Source organism: Platalea leucorodia (genome assembly GCF_965183815.1).
Source record: "Platalea leucorodia genome assembly, chromosome: 1".
In the NCBI taxonomy this organism is placed as follows: Eukaryota; Metazoa; Chordata; class Aves; order Pelecaniformes; family Threskiornithidae; genus Platalea; species Platalea leucorodia.
This window is the reverse complement of record NC_138823.1, coordinates 157,495,338-157,514,605: the sequence shown is the minus strand read 5'-3', so window position 1 is coordinate 157,514,605 and position 19,268 is coordinate 157,495,338. Positions and strand designations below refer to the sequence as shown.

Genomic DNA, 19,268 nt, shown 5'->3' with positions numbered 1-19,268 from the left:
TGTCATACATTCTCTAGCCTTTTATCTCCAGTCTGTATTCTTTGTTTCTGGAAGGAAGAATGATTTTTACTTTTTCTTAAAGAAGGGGCCACCTGTGAGAAAGGTTGGAAGCATCTCTTTGTAACACTTTTGGCAGCTTGTGAGCTTCCCGATTTTTAAAGTCTTTTTTTATATTTTTCATTATCATATTTGCTCAGGTATTCCCATGAAGATAATACAATTACATTGCTGTCATATATAATGAGCTCAGGTTTGACTTTTGCACTCCCAGGAACGCTAAGCTAGAACTCAAGAGCAGAATTTTGTCAGTCTGTATTATGCCATGTAAATCTAGTAACTGAGACAAAAATAATCAAGACTCCAATCCTCCAATGGTGTGTCTCCTTATCACACATGGTTTCCATGAAGACATTCAGACAAACCGCCACCACTACTTCATGGCAATTGCTTACAAATAGCTCATACTTCCCCATGTTCCCTGAGCCTGGGAGTTCCACGGGACTGAATGAAAATACTTGCAAATAGTACAATCTAACAATTCAATTACTGTTCTGCAAGGGTTTCGTAGACCATAATTTTTTCCCCATGGACAACACATTTTAAAATAGTGCGCATAAATCTGTTATGTTTTATCTTTTTTACCATCAGGAGGACATGAACGCTTTCACTGTGGTAACGAAAAGGCAAGAGAAGTTCCCTGCTAGCACTATTGTCACCAGTCATCTAGGTGGCCTTACTAACTAGTAAAATATAAGCGTGGATACAAATTTGGGACACTTGACCTCAGAACTCACACACATTAAGGTGCATAGCAGCCATACTGCTATCACAAAGATACTCTGATTTCATTCTCTAGTCACGAAATTCCTAGGGGAGGAAAGATTTTATTCTTACAATCTTTGCTTGAACATGATATTCATACACATTGGACAGTACTTCCAACTTGACAGAAAGGGTTAATTTGTCTCTTCGTGTGTCCCTACATGTATATCAAATATTTTGAGATGGTTCCCTCTGAGTCTTCTGGCCATTTGCAAAAAATTATTTTTGCCTTGGTCTTAGAGGGGTTTTGGGTTGGGTTTTTTTGCCTCTCCTAATATTTTTGACCGCCTCTTGGAGTAACCTTCAGTCCTCTGATTTCCAGAAGACAGGTATTATCTTTTTTATTCCTCATACATATGGTGCGCACTACCACCTTATTATATGCTCATAGTTCAGTACTAGGAAGTAAATACAACTTCTTAAGTAAATTGTCACCTTCTCAGGAAACTAATTGATACAGTGTTTTGTCTAAAACCTCTGCAAAATTTTCTTATGGACAGAAATTAGTCCAGAAAAAGAATTCAAACATAGGCTTTTCTGTGAGTTGATTTGTCCTGTTTTTATCTTATCAAGCAGTATGAATTTAATATTAAAATGCAGCATATTAAATAAGGGGACTGGGGGGAACTCTGCCCCCTTTTCAAACTGAGAATCCATTTGGCAATTCAACCACTTTTCCAATAATCATATAATTAATTATTACAATGCTTTGCTGATTAGTGTTTATTACAGGATCCCTTTGAACATTTGTGTAACATTCTTGCAACTTCTTGAGTTTCTATCAGCAGAACCACATTGTTCTCTACCATGTGTACACCTACCATTTTGCAATTTTTCTGAATACCATTAGAAAAATACTTCTAAATATAAGAAAAGTATGATTATATAACACCAGTTCTGTCGATTCATTTTCCAAATACAATTCTTTCTATTTTTGGCATTCCACAATCTTTCTGCTTACTTCATCCATAGATTTCAGAACTAACACTATGCTTTATTTTTGTTTAAAAAGTCACATAGAATTTGCTTATACTCTAAATAATTGTACTAACACTTCATGTTTAGCTTGATCTTACATAACGTAGAATATTTCTACTAGTCCAAAACTAGTGTTGCTGCATCTTTTTGAGGAGTTGAGCTAAAGCATAAAATGTCTTAACTCCTGTGCAACCACATCTCACAGAATGGAGACAGGAAGGAATCAGCAGAAAAATGACTTGGAAATCCTGCTTGGTCGAGAATAAAGTTACCTAAGTTCTGATCTCAGGGTTACTGATGTCAGTGGGAGTCTTTCCAGAGACTTCATAAGCTATGCCCAGGCTCTGCTCCTCTGTTTGCAATTTTGCATATAATAACAAGCTTCAGAGCTCGAATAAAGGAAACAGGAGCATTTTATTCACATGAAACTTAATAGTTTTAACCACAGTTTTTACACTGCAAACATGAAGCTGTGCTTGCAGAATTGCTGTTCCCTTCACCTGTCTATATTTGCTGAGGGAAATATTAAATGGCTGAGATGGTCCAAGGGAACTTAAATATGTGGAACTGTTTTTGAGCCGCAAACAGTCTTTACAGAATGAAGGTACATACTCCCTAACTATATGCAGTGCTTTTTTTCTAAAAAAATAAGAAAATAAACACAACACTTCTTATTTAATTGGCATGTGAGCAGGATTCCCTAGATCTCCAGAGACTTATGGGAGAAAGAAGGAAAAATGTGTCTGTATGTTTGTCTCAACACCTTGGTGCCATGCTAAACCATTCAAAGGCAACATTATTTCCAAAGTGAATGCAATATAGTCGTCAGCTAAAGGGGAAAATGTTCACATCAATAACTGAGATGAAAAGTAGCTTGACCTACAGATAAGAACTGAAATATGGGGATGATAAATCTTTCCTTTTACATTAACAAATGAACAAAATTAGCACTAGTCCAGCACTAAGAAGAGGCTATAAAACATGCAAATACTAGAAATAAAATACGTGGATTTATTTCTCACTGTGAAAAATTTAGTAAGTGCAGGTATCAAACACAAAATGTATTATCGAGATTGCCCTGAGTGACACACGCATACAGTTCAGCATGTCAGAATCTGATTCTTTTTATTTTTTTATTCATGATTGAGGAAATTCAGTGGAACTTTTTAAATTCAGCAATTTGGAGTATTCAAAGTTACTATTTCAGTGGTAACTGTATTTTACCCTGCTAATAGCTAACCATGACTTTTGAATAGTATGCCTGGTAAATTTAGGAGATATGTCAAAAAATACATTATTCTTATTAAAGTTAATAGGGTGTTAATAAATTCTCTTTTTAATGAGAAATCTTTTAAGTGATTGCATTGCCATCTGCTGAACTTAATGTAGCTATTAGCTAAGATAAATAGACAAATATATAAATAATATCTATTACTTGTGAATTATACATAATATGTATCCTACATGACATGTAAGATCAAACAATATACAATCTATTTGTCCCAGCACTCTCTTCAAATCCCACCATTTCAAACAGTCCCAGTGTATAAGTTCCACTTTCCTTAACTTGTTATGGCACTCTCTTCCAATTCTGTCAGTGTAAGAAGGTTGTTAGTGATAGCACAATTAGTCTTGAACATTACAAATTGTTTTGAGCAGGTGATTCCTTACAGAATGCAACAAAAAATAAATCAGTGATACTGGATCAAAACTAATTTATCTTATCCAACATAGTATCTTTAACTCTGGATAATTGAAGATGCTTTCAAATAAGGGGTCAGAACGACAGAATGGCAGATGTGGATTTTTTTTTGTTCCTACACTAGCTTTCATCTTTACCATAATGGTTCAAAACTGACACAAATGTTGCTATTAATTATGCCTATCCTGTACAGCCAATCAGCGATATCTGTAGGAGGTTTATTCAAGCTGCAGATGACATCAGGATACATCAAAGCTGCAAGCACATCAAGATGGCTTCATGCCAGGCCAGCTTCAGTCTGGTAGGGATCTTTAGCTCCAGCAATGTGTTAGATTTGAGAGCAGCTCTGTTCCAGAAACAATTTTGCCCCTTTTGCATAGCATTGCAACTGGCATAATAAGCTGTGTGAGACTGGAGCTAATGCCATGCAAAACACTGTCTTCCTGGAAATGGGAGCTAGGGAAAAAGCTGTACAGAGCCACAGCTGGGTAGCTCTGCATATGATCAACTTGGGTCCAACAAGGCTTATTAGCTTCAGTTCAGGACTAGTGATAACACATTATCTCTTTCAGAAACATTTGGATGTCTCTGCTCTATACACGACAGAAGTCTGTTTACTGGAAAGGCTTATTAATCCCAAAGAAGTGCCACATGAATGCATGGAACCAGCCTGGGAGCTAACAAGCCAACTTTGAACATGGAAGGCTTTGAAGCGCAGGGTAGAGACAGACTATTTCTGCAATAATTAGCTCAAAGCCAGTGCTGGACCAAACCTGGTCAAGCCTGGCTTGCCATGAACTGCCTCAGTGCAAAGGCACTTGGACATATCTGCATGCTCCTAATGCATGCTGTAATACCTCCCTTATCCATGTATTTCCACTGTCTTGGGATGACGGACCCCACTTACTTTAAATATATTATATTTTTTTCTTATTATTGGCTATGCTGGCATTTAATATGATGCACAATGTAATTAATATTTCCCCGCAATCATGACATTCATAATGCCTCCTTATGTAAAAACTCTAGTTTTGTAATTATTTTCATAACAAAAGGTACTAGTTATTTCTTCATAGTCATAGCTATTTTTCTGGCAAATGATATACCTGCAGTCACTGCGTCCTCATAAAACAACAATAGATCCTATTTCAGGCTAAAAGCAAATTTAAGTTTTGTGTATTTATTTTGCATAGATACAAATTATTTTAGATATTACACCAAGACTGGACAAACCTGAGTGAGATAAATTTGATGTACACTTGGAAGAGGACTTTTTTCATGTTATATGTTATGGCACCTGCTCTCGTATCGAAAATACAGTAGCCAGATGACACAAAGTATGAAACTGGTACAAACTCACTCTGTTGTTTTGAATTAGTTAAAAAATATGGAGCTAAGTTTCCTTTGGCAGACTCTGTGCTGAATCAGGCATACAGTTTTCATGAAGCATAATGCTGGCATAAACACATGTCATGTCATATGTCATAAACATATGTCAGTTTACTCACAGGTAAACTTTTTAGGATAAACCTCTATTCCCAGTTGTGCATGAAAATGTAAAGAGAGAACACAGTGAAAAAAAAAATGCATTTTGTATCTTAATCTCCATCTATACTTGGCAGGCTTTTCTGTTTTTGTTACTACCAGTCATTATACCCACAAGGTACATGTGAGTACTGGCCATAGAGGGTCAGACCAAAGATCCACCTCCCCACAATGTACTGTCTTCAACAAACACCCCAGAACGTCTTTAGAGATTCTGGTGGTACTTTTCCTCCCCGCTTTTTATTTATACCCTTACTTTCTCAAGCCCCACCAAGTCGCAGAATTCCTTATCAAGCCCCTCCCAGCCTTGTGGCTAGCCAGCACTGGATGGCCAGTCTGCATGGCCAAGGACATAGCAAGGAGAAGGAAGCTGAAAAGGGAGGAAGGATCTTGGTTGGTGCAGGGTCTACTTGAATCCTTACCATGTCAAGCTGTCAAGGACAGGACCTCTGGGTGGCATGCACTCATTCCTTAGACAGCTTTGTAGAGCAGCAGACATTGTTGGGGGTTGTCTGCTCTGTGTCCGCCTCTTGAGCCTCGTATTTTCTTTTCAATACCTGGGGAAAAAAAGGAACAGCATAAGCTTCTCCCTAAGACTCTCCCATCCTCCAACTGTTTTCAGCTCAGTGGATTTCCTGAGCCTGTTGTTATTAAGGCTTTGTTCCCTTCCCCCCAGCTTCCTAAATTAAATGCATTGCTGAGATTTTTACTGCAAAGAAAACTATGTTGCTAAACTCTGTTCTGATGAAAAATTTACCCTAATTTTCTGCATTAATACTCCTATGATCACAACACAGCAGACCTGCCTCTCAGGAAACACATTCAAATTCTTTTTGTTTCAGTGCGGCTGGGAGCGGAGCACACAGTAAAGTGGGCTGGCACCAACAGCAAGAGACAGCTCTCTTACAAAGCCAGATAAAGACCTGAGCACATAGTGGGTGGGTTTGGTTCAGCCGGGAAGATGGTAGCAAGTCCTGGAGAAGAAGGCTGGGCTGCGCATTCATTAGCCTAGCACAAGTCCCATGCTGGAGGGGACACAACACTCCCTGCTCTGCTAAGGGCAGTGTTCAACTGATGTTTTCAAAGTCCTGAGCCCAGTGCCTAGAACCTGCCAGCAATGATGTACTTGTTCACCCACCTGTTTTATGGTTGTACTACTGAACCAAGAGAATGGCAAAAGAGCGTGGCAAGAGGTCATATCCACATAGGATTGCATCGTTCAGTATTAGAATTAAAAATAAAACAATCATCTTTTGAAAAGGAGGAGAGGAGGAGTATCATACAAAAGGAAAATGGAGGCATATTTACCAGCCTACATGTTACTAGGCAGTGTCAGTCTTCTTGCGCACAAAAAGTGTAGTGGACATAGCAGTTCCCATACCTTCAGAGGCACAGTAACAGCCAGGCACCTAGGTATCTGTGTCCCAGCCTCCAACTGCTTTCAGCGCAGGGATTTCCCGAGTCACGGTCTGTGTGTCTCCAGCCTGCAAGGGATTTCTTTCCCATGAACCTGCCCAATATGCCCTTTAATTCATGGCAGTAGATTACATTCTTAGGCTGGATACCGCTTATTCTAGCAAAACTGTGCTTCTGCTTCTGCAGCTTCTTCTCCTGCCCTCCAAGCCCCTTTCCAAGGGAAGCAAACAGCACCAACACACCTACTGTTTACACACCAGCGAGCAATACTGGCAAAAGCACACAGGCAGCCTGATGCGTTCCTATGGTAAGTACTTCCTACTCGAAAGGAAGTAACTTTATCATGTTTTCTTTCTAACATTGCATTAGTGGCGTGCTTTCTTTCCCCACAACCTTGCAAGCAAGCAGATGGCTGGACCCCTCACCGTTACACCCTGAGCTGCCGGTTGCAGCTCTACAGACAGTTTTGACAAGAAAAGCCGTTCCCCAGCCAAGCTACTTCAGCCCCAGACGTGCCTGTCCCATTCCAGAACCCCAGCTCCCTGCCCGTCCTTCCCAGGAACCTTCCAGGCCGGGGAGGGACGGAAATGCCTGACGGCCTCGCACTGCCCCTAGCCCTCGCCCCGGGGAGGGGGGGGGCTGGAGACGGCCCTAAGCCCACTTTTTGTTTTAACAAATATTTCCCCCTGCCTATGAGGAAACCCGCCGCTGCCCAGCGCTGGGGCAGGGTGGGATTTCCTTACCGTTGTCTGCCGGCCTCAGCCCGCCCGGCCGCTGCAGTGTGAGGCGCAAGGCCTGAGGGGTGAGGCCGGAGGCGCGAGGCGCGAGCCGCCCCGCGCTGCCAGCTCGCCTTCTGCGCCAAAGTTAATGGCCAAAGGCATCCGCGACAGGGCTGGGATTGACAGCAAACTAAATGCAGATAAATGCAAGAATCGGGGCTAGCCAAGACTGGCTAGCAGGGCTTCAAACCTATATATTAAAAAGTCTTTCCAATATAGATAAAAATAAGTCAAAACACCCAAAAATGCATCCTTTTTATCCTTCAGTGTGCATCCTGAAGGCTATATAATGCAAACAGTTACCCAGGGGACCTAATGATACCAAAATATTTCAAAACAGGGCCCACGAACACCCATATATATGCCTGTCTTGCTACACTCGGTTCACTGCCCACCAGCTCAGACAAGGTAAGTGGCTTTGGTTGCAGACACTCCCTACATGTTTGCTTTAGGATACCTTGTTCTTTCCAAAATCAAATATTTGTATCCTGAAATAAATATTTGGAGATGGTCCAGACTAGCCTTTACAAATATGTTAGGTACAGCAAATTGTCGGCAAGCAGTAGACTCCAGGTAAAAACCTGTAAGGTAGGCAAACCATAAGGCTGCAACCCTGCATATGCTTCTGCATTGGTGAAACTGTGGCTGAAATATCTATTTGACAGCTCTCTATGGGTCTTGAAGAGATAAAGGGCTAAACCCTTTTTATACTGAAGATAGCTGAACTTCTGCCTTAAGTAAATATTTACATAGGTAAGGAGAAAGCACTGTGGCAGAGTAATAAATCTTTTCGCTAAAGAACCTGAGACTGGAATTGCAGCTTTGTTCTGGAGTTATGGCAAATCCCCCCAGCCGAGCCAGTTGTCGGGGGTACCTGGCTGTTCTGGCTGAAGAATTAAAGCTGGTTAGGCACGCTGCTAGCTACGCTTCTCCTCTGCTTGTGTGTGCCTTAACCACGCCAGCCTGAGCAGAACTGCTAGCTTGACTGCATGGTAGAAACAGCAGAAACGATAAGGACCTAAACATTTTTTTTCTTTTATAAATATAGCTCAGATGCAATTTGTATAGAGAAGGTTTCAAAGAAACCTAAGACAGCCATGCCAGCAATATCCCATGGAAACTTGGCATATATTTCTCTCAAACTTCTTTTGAAAATTACATGCCTTAACAAAATCAGAGCCAAACATCACAACTAAATGCTTAACATAAGGTAGCCTTTTTGTAATTATACTGATGGTAAATCCCTTCTTACTTAAAGAATTTCCTGTAAATTTCATTTGCTTTTTATTAATACATGCAATATAATGCATGTAATAAATTATAGTACCACTGTTTGGTATCTGCCCAACCCCTTAAGCACCCTTTGGAAGCAATTACCAGCACTTTCTTTCCTATCTATTTATTTTAGATAATATAAAATTTTCTTTGATATTTAAATATATAATAGAAGTAAAGCTTTATCACTGCCATGCAACAAACTTATTTGCATTTTATTTTTTAAAACAGGATGTAAAGTCCAGATGCAGAAGTCTCAAACAAAATGTGGTTTTAGACACTACTAGAAATCTTATTTACTAAACACACTGGAGAAACTTTCACTGTTCAGTGTGCAAACTCTGTTACATCTTTGACTGACCAGGCACAATGAATGGATCTTTTTGATCATTAGCAGTCCAAAACTATTTTAGTAATACTAATGACTACTCATATGAATAAAATTATTTGCATGCATAAATGCTTATAGAACTAAGCTTACAGTGTATTTTAATAAAGTATGTCACATTTCTGGTCAAGATTAATTAATCGTGCAGTATGTTACTCTTCCATTAAATAATTCCTGAAGTATTTCAGAAACTTTAGAATGTATTTGCTTAGACATTTATTAGTAAGAATATTTATCTCACAGTCCATATAGAAACAGTATAAAATGTACGTTTTCTTGCTACTTACATATATATATATGGGCCTATAAATGTATATAATTCATATTACTATATATCTTCCAATCCTGCAATTAAAGTGTGCATCTACTGCTCGCAACATATAGCCAGCTCTGAGACAGACCACTTATTCTGTATGTTTTACTTTCTGTTGCTCAAGGTGAGAATCCACTTTTGAAAACGTTATCCGGAATTTCTCCAAGTTGGACTTCATGGTAGGAGGAAATTCTCTGTATCAGGGCCAGATAAGCGGCATATTTTTCCTCTGCAATAAGACAGGGTCTAGACCTAAGAGTATGATAAAATACGTATATAATAAATAGTTAAAGATCCGTTTCAAATGTATTATTAAAAAAAATAATAAAAGAAACAAACAGCAACTCCAGCAGACACCACTAGAGTTCTCCTTCTCCCAAATATCCCTAGCACCATCCTAAACCCTGTTTACCCCAGAAACCTGAACTGTGGACAGACAGAAGAGGAGAGAGAGAGAGAAAATTCAGACACAATAAAACTCTGAGGGGAAAAATATGTGGAAGGAGGAGGCAGCAGCGGCCTGGGGAAGGGATTGAAAAGTTTCCCCTGGCTTAACTTCTCCCCCCCTGCAGCAGCAGAAGCAGCGGCAGCAGCACAAGGTGAGAGAGACTTTTAAGTCTGGGGAGGAGGGGGGTGTGTGCGGGAGGGGGGGCGAATTTACAGCCCTGTGGATATTTCTGTGTCTGCCTCCCTGGCTTTGGGGTGCGAGAGACGCCGTGTCTCATGCTGGGTGGATTTTTTTTTAATATGATGGAGGATTATAAACATGGCGCCTTAAAAAAACTACAAAATCATGTACACACCGTTCCAAGGAGATGGGGGAGAGGGGCCAGGGGAAGGGCTGGGCACCAGGGGAGGGGGCAATCCTGCCCCGCGGGGTGCCATATGGGGAGGGGGGAGCAATTATACTTCATAATAAAATGTGTGGGGCTGCGGGGGTGGGGGGGAGATGGAAGGCGGGATTTTTTTATTATTATTTCATTTTTCGGAGTGGGCAGGATTATCTGGCAGCCCGCTTGGAAATCGAGGAGGAGAAGGGGACGGCGGCGGAGCGCGTGTGATTATTAACGGCGATTATTTTTGTCCCCACACCTTCCCCGGTCGGATTTCGGCGGGGAGGCGGCGGCGGGCCCCCCGCGCCCCCGTGCCGAGTTGCAGTCAGCCCGGGGTCGGGGCGGGAGGAGATGGGGTGGGGAGCGGGGCGCAGAACAGAATCGCTGCCTTCAACGCCCCGCGCGGGCCTGCAGGGAGCGGGGGAGCCGGGGACTCGCGTGAGAGGCGAGGCCGAGCGGGGTGTGGCGCAGCCCGGCCTCAGCCCCGTCCCCCCCCCCCCCCCGCCCCAGCCCCGCTCTTTTCCCACACGCGGGGCGACCGCTTTGCTCCCCACTCCCCCCTACTTTCCTTTCTCTCGCACCCCCCCGCCGCCCCCGCATTTCCTCGCTGGGGTGGGGGATGTCTGCTTGGAGGACGGGTCTTGGCCCGAGTAATGGCAGCTGCTCGACAGCGCCGAGTCTCCACGGGAGAGAGACGGCGGGCCCCCGCAGGCCGGCCGCGGCGGGAGAGGGGCCATGGCTCCCCTTCCCCGCGGGGGGGCAGGGGAGGGGACGGGGAAAGGGGTGAACTTGGAGCCCCAGCTCTCCTCCCCCCGGGCGGCTGCGGGCGGGCTGCGCCACCCCCGCGGCGGGGACGGCCTTATCGCCCGGCTCTGCCGAGAGGGCAGGCGGGGGACGGGGGCCCCTGGCTTCCCGGATCGCCCAGCTGGCGGAGCGCCTCGTCCCCCGGCATGGCCCCGGGGGCTTCCTCGCCTTCCCCATCTGCTCCAGGGTAGGGCGCGGGGGGAAAAAGGGGCCGATTTCTCCGCTCTCCTCCTCCGGCTCCCCCCGCGGCGGGCGAGGGGCGTGCGGGGAGCGCCGCTGCCTGCGGGCCGGGGCCCTCCCGCAGCCCCGCGGGAGTCGGCGGTGGGGTTTCGGGAGAATACGAACTACTGAGGGGCTTGCTTGTGGTGGTTGGGGGGGTTTTGTGTGTGTGTGTGTGTGTGTGTGTGTCCCCGAAACCGTGTCTCCAAATAACTCCCCTCCGTTCACTCTGTGAGGTGTTTTCCTTCTTCGCCTACCTCAGGGGCTGTCCAGAGGCCTATCTGCCTCCTCTTTTATGGGGAAAGGATGCGAGTGCAGGTGTGGGGTTTCCTATGGTACGGATGATGGGGAGCTTCAGCACGTTTTCCTGGCCTTCCATGCATTTCAGAGAACAGTCCCCCTGTAAAATAGTGGTGTTAAGGACTTGGGGAAACTTTGTGTGTGTTTTGGGGGCTTATCCTTAAAACAGCAGACTTTGTTTGGGAATTAGTTTTTTGTCTTCTGTGGACATGGCAAACAGAACTTTACAAAGGCTAGAGCTGGGGTGGCTTGAGAAGAGGAAAATGGGTGAAAAACTATTTAATTTGGTGCTTGTTGGTTTTATAATTGTATAATTTGGCCTTTTAACACCCTGGAATCATCTGCCATGGCCTCTGCATTGTGGGAGTAATAATACTTGTACTTTTGAGAAGATCTTACTGCAGTGGAAAGGACCAAAAGTAGAAAATGCTTTCTTGTCCTAGATACGCTGATTTTTATTTTTTTTTTTTTGCACTTCTGTTGCTGTTCTTTGTAGGAAATTGTTTAATTCTTCAGGGGTGATCATTGAGACAGGTATTGGGAAGGGGGAAGAGTGGGAGTGGAAATGCCGGTTTGTGGTTCAGGTTGCAGTCCCTTGGGTTTTTCTAGTCCCTCATCCTTCAGCATGAAGGACCTGGCATCTCTCCACATTTTTTTATTTTTTTTTATTCTGTTATCAACCATTCTGAGCGCGTTAAAGAAAGTCTTTAGGGAAGTAGACCATTTGCTGACTGCTGTTTTGTATAAAAGTGAAAGTACCCGCAAAATAATTCCCAGCATGAATTTATGTTCAACGCCAGCTTTTCCATTCCTAAACAAACCCCCTCTGCTTTGACCAGATATTTGTATGGAGAAGGGAATGGTTCATGGGCTAGGTAGTACAACACAGAGTACTTTTCTCTTTCTGATGGTGAGTTTGGTTTTAATGAGTGGGAACAAAAGTTTCTGTGTTGATGACTTTTTGTTGATTGTGCTATGGATGGTGGTCTCTGCTGTCAAGAAGAGGCATCTGCAACTGATATTTGGTATCGGGTTCAGCACCAAAGGACTGAGTGAGAAAAATGACTTTTCCGCACCACCTCATGAGCTGGGCAGCGTGATGGAAATTACCTTGTGATGAAGTCAGCTATGTAAGGGGAGTTGTGAGTGTGTGGATGTTGGGTGGGGGTCTTAAGACTTTGGTGGTGTGCTAAAAGATGCTCTTCTTCCAGTTCGGAGCTTTATAGCACTAATTTAACAGGGAATTGCCTTCCATACCAGTTAAACTGGTGTATTTTTTTTTTTTTTTTAATCTAAGCAAGCACTTACAGCTATTATTTTTAAATATAAGTGTAAAAAAATGAGTTTGTTCACCATGAACTAAGATTCTTAGTTGTTTGTCTTAGTCGTTACATATTGTGAGCGAGAGCAGTTCTTCTTAACTTTTCAGGACAAATTGGAACACTACAGAAGTAACAAGAAATTCATGACTGTAACTGCTGTGCGTGCTATATGTGACTGCGATGTCGTTTGCTGTAATCTGGTGCTGTGTGTCCATACTATTTGTAGGTAGTAGGCGGTCTGTATGCAGCTAGTGTTCAGGTTGCCTGGGCGTCCCGCCTGCCCTTGTAGCAGAGAGTAGAAGGGACTGTTGAGGGAAGCCTTGAGGCTTCCCCAGGGGAAGAGCCTGGATCATCTTTTCAGCCTGACATCATCTCAAGAGCAAATGAGATGGTAAAAGTTTGTGAAGCGTGCTTGGTGTTTCCATCTTGCAGGTAAACATAACCTGCTGGGTACTGTTAGTGATGTGGTGCTCCTGGAGAAGAAAACAATGTGGATGGACAATTAATTTGGCCTCAAACTCACCTTGAAGTGGCTTAGGCTACATCTAGACTGTTGTGCATTTCTGTCAGTGAAACGCTGCTTGGGGACCACTGAACTGTGCTAGCTGCAATCTCTGAATTAGGATGAAATACTTGAAATAGATAAAAGACAACATTTGAAGATGGTTTCTCAATTTTAGGTATCTAAACCTCTCCATAAATGTCTGCATTGTCTAGTTTGTTAGAATTATGTCTCATTCTAGTATGTTAGAATTGTGTCTCATTACACACAATTTGCGAATCAGGAGAAATTTTGGAATTAGGAGACTTGTTTTGGAATTGAGTACCCAACTTCAGACAACTAAAGTTCACAAATCTTGGACATACCTGTAGCTAGTTTTCATAGTTACTGCCTTCCACAGTTTTCTAGAGCATTTAGCTCTGGAAGTGTGTAAGGACTTCAAGCAGTGAATCTGTCCAGGATAAAAGTTCTGAAAAAGGGACAGAGTGGTGATGAAGATGTCTTCGGTAAACTTCTGATTTTCTTCTTGAATTGGTTGAAGGCTTTTTAGTTAGCCCCAGAGTGGCATAAGTGTCAGTAAAGTAAGTTTTTTATACTTGATGTAGGTTGTTATGAATGCTAAGTCAAACTATAAACAAAACTGACCTATGCAAAGTATGTGTGGCTCACATCAGTGATGAACTTGGTTCATAAAATGCTGAGTTGTTTAAAATTACTGGCCAGATGTGTACAAGAGTTTACTTTCCTGAATGAGATAAAGTAGATGGTTTTTATTTTTTGCAAGAGTTAGATGAGAATTGTTGGAGCAATTCTTTTTCCCATGTCTATCCAGTATATATATACATTTCTTTTGAATTCTGACCACTGATTTTATTAATTGGGGTGGTTTTCCTTCCGTGGAATACAACTGTCTTTAGCCATCCTTCTTGCACCGATTGTTTAGGAGCTAATGTCGGATCATGTTCTTTATCTGCAGGGTTTTTTGTGTTGGTTTTTGTTGGGTTTTTTTTAGTCTCAGGATGTGATGAACACTCCCATAGTACTTGCGTAATACTTGGAGCGTGGTGCCCTTGGTAGCTGGGCAGTGCAACATATGTCATCTTTTATATAGCTCATACATTTTAGTCTGTCAGTGTCGCCTGTGCTAAATGTTGTGAACAAAGATTGCTCTTGTCAGGTTCTGGATGATTTTTGATCAGTTGAATGTAAATTTAGCTCATAATTGGGTTATTGTTCTAAGGTTTAATCTGCCAGTCGGGAGAATATAGCGTGCAAAATAGGTAGTTTATAAGATGAGGTAATGATTCCATTTTGCAGGAATTTCTTAATAAGTTAACTAACTCCTACATTCCTAAAACAAGTCTTCAGTAATTTTCAGTGCAGTATAAAGATGCAAATTAATCAGTGGTGAAAGAGTATCTTGTCACCTATACAAAATGCAATACAAGTGTGGAAAACTTTTTCTTGAAATAAAGCTCAAATTTGTCTTTAAATGGTGGAAAATAACAGTTCTTCAAAAAAACCTTCATTCCTGGATGTAGCGGAGGTAACTGGAAGTAGATTGATAGGCACCAGAGTGGCTGTGTGCAGTATAATAAACACTGTGGCCTCCAGCCTGAAGGGGTGAGCTCCTGTGGCACAGGGAGCTCTCTGATTTCGGAGGCCTCTCTGCATGCATCTCCCTGCAACACCAGGGCTGGGTCGAGCTGATTTTTTTCCCTATTTTCAATTCTAGTCTTTAAACATAGTGTTATCATCTCCTTAAAGCAATGTCTGCCATCAAGTTAATTGAGCAAGTCTGAACTCTGTCTGATTATTTATCTATTTTTAACTAAGCTGTGAATATTGAATTATATGAAGAGGTTTTTTTAGGGGGAGCAAAACTAGACAAATAACTGCATAATGGATTTTTAGCATTGTTTTTGTTTCAAAAGGGTAAATAAGCTATTTGTTCCAACTATACTGTTTCACTGCGTGTCTGAAGTCATGCTAACACACACAGTTGTCTTGAAATGCTTTTAGATGTAAGATGGCTGCAATCAATTTCTTTAAATACACAAGTTATTAAAAGGTGAACTAACTTGAATCATTAGCTATGCTAGAGGTTGTTTTTTCCCTTATATTTTAGTAAGATTTCATTCATATTTTTTATCTGTCTCTTCTGTTTTTTTCTCCCTGAGGCGAACAGGGTCTTTTAGTCTTGTGGGCAGGTGACAGCAGGCACAGTGGTGAAGCACTGTGACATGTCCATGAACCCAAGTTAAAGCTCACGGCATTTAATTTTAGGTCAGCCAGCTTTGGTAATATCCTATCAGAGCCTGATCCTATAGTTGCGCTACGTAGATAAATCCAAAGTCTAGTTATTGAGAGTTTTGTGTACAAAAAGACTGGTTTTGATTTTCTTCCAATCCCTCATTTTCCACTTCACTAAAGTGCAGAAGTTTCTGCTATGAAAGTACAGAGACATGTAATTTGAGTTTGAAGTACGTTATTGGTTAAAATGGCAGGACCATAATATTTGTAATTTCAAAATTACAAAAATATTTAAAAAATCTAAGTAAGACATTGTTGCTGGTGTACCAACAGTCAGAATATCTTTGCATATACCTTTACACTATATTCAGTGTGAAATTCCAGGATTAAATAATTGCAGAATAAAACATTGTGAATTAATGATTACGACTCTTTATACAACTCTCAATAGTAGTATGATATAAAACTAATTCTTAACAAATAATTTTAGCACCAGAGACAGTGAAATCTGAAGTGCTAAAATCCACTTACTGGTTAAAAAATGAAGTCAAGCATACCTACAAAAATACCAGTAACATCCCATTCACCCTTTTTGTGGAAATTGCATTGTTTTGCATGCAAAGAACTGGTCTCACTGTGTTAATTCTTTTTTGTCCGTAATAGGATACTATTGATTTGAGATCCAGTAATTTAAAAAAAAGAAGAGTTAAACATATTGCTGTTTACCTCTCATTTCTCCTATGCTTCATTTCCTTTTTCTTTGTTAGTATGTTAAAAATAAACATGAAACCAACTTGCCTTGTATTCAAACATATGATTTTAATGCAGCTAACTTAACTAATGTTTTGGTTACAGGCGGTAGGAGCCTGCTGGTAGGTGTAGTACTCAAAAGCAGCGTTTTGGAAAGTGGGTACTTGTACTTTGATCTCGTGCACTTACAGCACGGCATTATTATCTGGTCTTTTCAAGATAGGTGGATGGGAGTCGCATGCAGTGACTCATGGGATATGGTACTTAGTTCACTAATTTTAGCAGAGCAATTCTTATCTTCCAGTGTTAGGTTTTATTGGAACCTTTTGGAAAAGCAATGAAGTGAAACAAAATGGGGTTGAGAGAAAATGATTAGCAGAATCCCAAAGTATCTAGAAATAATATACAGTGAAAAATAAATTAAAAGGATGTGAGATATGTTTATTGCTCAACAAATCTTTGACGAGATCTGGGAGACAAGAGAGCTTTATCTTTCTTAGCACACTATCATCATTTTCTATTAAGTCTCACACAGCATTTATGCATTCAGTAAGAGAGGATCTCACACTACAGATACCTGTTTACAATTACAGATGTTTTGCAAGTCAGAAACCAAGTAACAGCCAAGTCTGCAGTGACTGTGCCTTATTACTATTTTCTTGGTGTCACTGCCAGTAAAATGAAACTTCTGAAGAGGAGATAGTCTGCGCCTTGCTGTGTAACAGTGCAGTGCGTGCACTGACATGCGCAAATTAAAGTGGAAATTTTACCTCAAAATGGTGGGGTTTTTGTTTCTCCAGTTTTCCTTTTGGTTGTTTGTTGAGTTTGAGATCAGTATCTTCTGAACCATCATTGACTCTGGGGACAAGCTTAACTCGGTGTTTATGCATAATCCCCTCTCCCCATCCGATTGCTTAAGATTCAGGGTCAAAATTGTGCAAAATCAAAACAAAAGAATTGCTATTTCATAAAATGTAATCACAGGCCACTGATTGTTCACTGATGAAAATTGGTGATGTTCACTGCAGAAAATTCATTGTTACCAATAGATTAATATTAATATAATGATAGAGACCTTGATCATATAAGCACTTGTTTCCCAGAGGCATAAAAATGCATAGGCCTTGGAGCATACTGATGAATCAAGTTTATTTTCATAAAATATTTTTTAAAATGAAAACTTCATGTACAACTCCAGTATTCAAGGCAGAACACAGTTACAATTTGTTTTGCCTATATAATTTTATGTAATGTTATATTTTTTATTCTTCTACTGGAGTATGCAATGTTACGTAGGTATTTTTCGTGCCTTTTGAATATCAACAGTATGACTATTGTTATTTTAAAAAGACTTTTCCACACACTAAATTCTACATTGATGATTGTTCCCATTGAAGTTAAGGCACTTTTCCTGCATGTGCATTAGTCTTTGAAGGAATTTACAGTAGCTATGAAAAACACAGAGGAAACATGGCTAACATTTTTCTATTAGTGACTTTTAACATTTTCTGTATATTTTAAAGCCTGTATGCTATAGAAAGACATAATTATAAATAAACTGGTAGAAGAAGAAATATAAGGATTCTTAGTGGAAAAGCTGATACCATTATGAGAAGAAAGGTTTATTTTTACGTGAGGAAAGACAGGAAACAGATACGACAGGAAACTGAGAATTTTAACCTAGTTTCAAAATTATGGAAGTCATGCATGTGAAAGCAAGTTTAATAATCACATGATTTTATTTTTTTCTATCACAGAACATAAATTAAAAACCTGCAAATTCTGAAAATTATCTTGACTCATCCTGTTCATTAGCTGTTACCTGCAAAATCTAGACAATCCTTTTTGCTCCGTGCAATGAGGAGTTCAGAAAGAGTAATGTTCTCCTCACCTTGTGCTTCTGTTCTTTCTTTGTTAGGCAGTTCAGAAATCTCAGAAAACTTTTTTGCTTTCTATGTTAATTAAAAGCACGGAATTGTTATTAGTTGTTTTCACAGGAACCAGACTGGCACCATTTTTAGCTTCATATAAGCACAGTTGAGACTTCACGATGTTCCTAAGAACTGACTGCATGAGCTTTTTCTCAAGAAGCTGGATGTTTCGGTGTCGGTCGTCACGTGCAAGCTGACATTTGAAGATAATATGGCACACTGAATAATTTGGCATTGACACAAACATTTTCTCAATAAAAAAGGAGAATTTTAAATTATTTTCACCAATCAAAATAGCTTTCTGAAAACTTTTCTTGATCTTGGTAAAATGTGGGGAACAGTGAGCAGGGATGTACGCTTTGCTCATTGGTAACTCACAGTGTCTGAGCTCTTACCAGTCTGACTAGAATGTAATGTCATGTTGTTTAAAAGCTGCCCTAAGTATTAAAACTTTGTTTGTTTGTTTCCTTGTTAAAAAAAAAGATTGCTTTATTTCACTGACATATCTTTTTGAAGGAGAGTGCTGATGCATACCTGGAAGCATTTCAGACTGACAGTGTTGGAAAGCAAGAAACATGGACGCTTTCAATCTGTAATTGCATCTTTCAGTTTTTTAGCTTTGTCGTCTCCTTCTTCTTCTTACGCTGACCTGGAGTAAATAGACTGACAGGAAATATTTGTTGTAAGAAAGATTCTTCCTTTTCCTGCGCACTTTCCACACTGCTGGCTCCCAGAAGGCTTCTTTATAAAACCTCCTAATTGGAAGCATACTCCTCACTTCTCTCTGATTCCAAATGTGAGATCTCCTCTTGTTATTCAACTTGTACCTTTTAGGAAATATGGATTATCAGTGAAGTGCCTTCAGGTGCCAGTTTTATTAGGTTTTTCTAATCCATGCTGACATTCTTTTTCTCAATAGTTTTAAAAAGTTTTATAAAAATAACCCATTTACAAATCATCCAAGTATAAGCCTCACTTGTAGCACTAACTTCTGAAGACGTGTAGCTTTCAATATAATGGAATGATTTTTGTCTCTTTGTGGTGGGTTGACCCTGGCTGGATGCCAGGTGCCCACCAAAGCTGCTTTATCGCTCCCTTCCTCAGCTGGACAGGAGAGAGAAAATACAATGAAAGGC

General features: G+C 40.9%; 1 protein-coding gene across 6 annotated transcripts in view; it reads left to right on the top strand.

Annotated features, from left to right (window-relative positions):
* The first annotated feature begins 9,640 nt into the window (after positions 1–9,640).
* Positions 9,641–19,268, top strand: part of ZMYND11 (zinc finger MYND-type containing 11) — a 112,423-nt gene continuing 102,795 nt past the window's right edge. For 5 of the 6 annotated variants that reach the window (XM_082318948.1, XM_082318950.1, XM_082318947.1 and 2 more), the window contains exon 1: positions 10,909–11,042. In XM_082318948.1, coding sequence (XP_082175074.1) covers positions 11,002–11,042 — 41 coding nt within the window. In that variant the 5' untranslated portion in view covers positions 10,909–11,001. Of the gene's footprint in view, positions 9,818–10,908; positions 11,043–19,268 lie in introns of those variants that run through there. The other variant, XM_082318945.1, reaches the window with a different exon arrangement.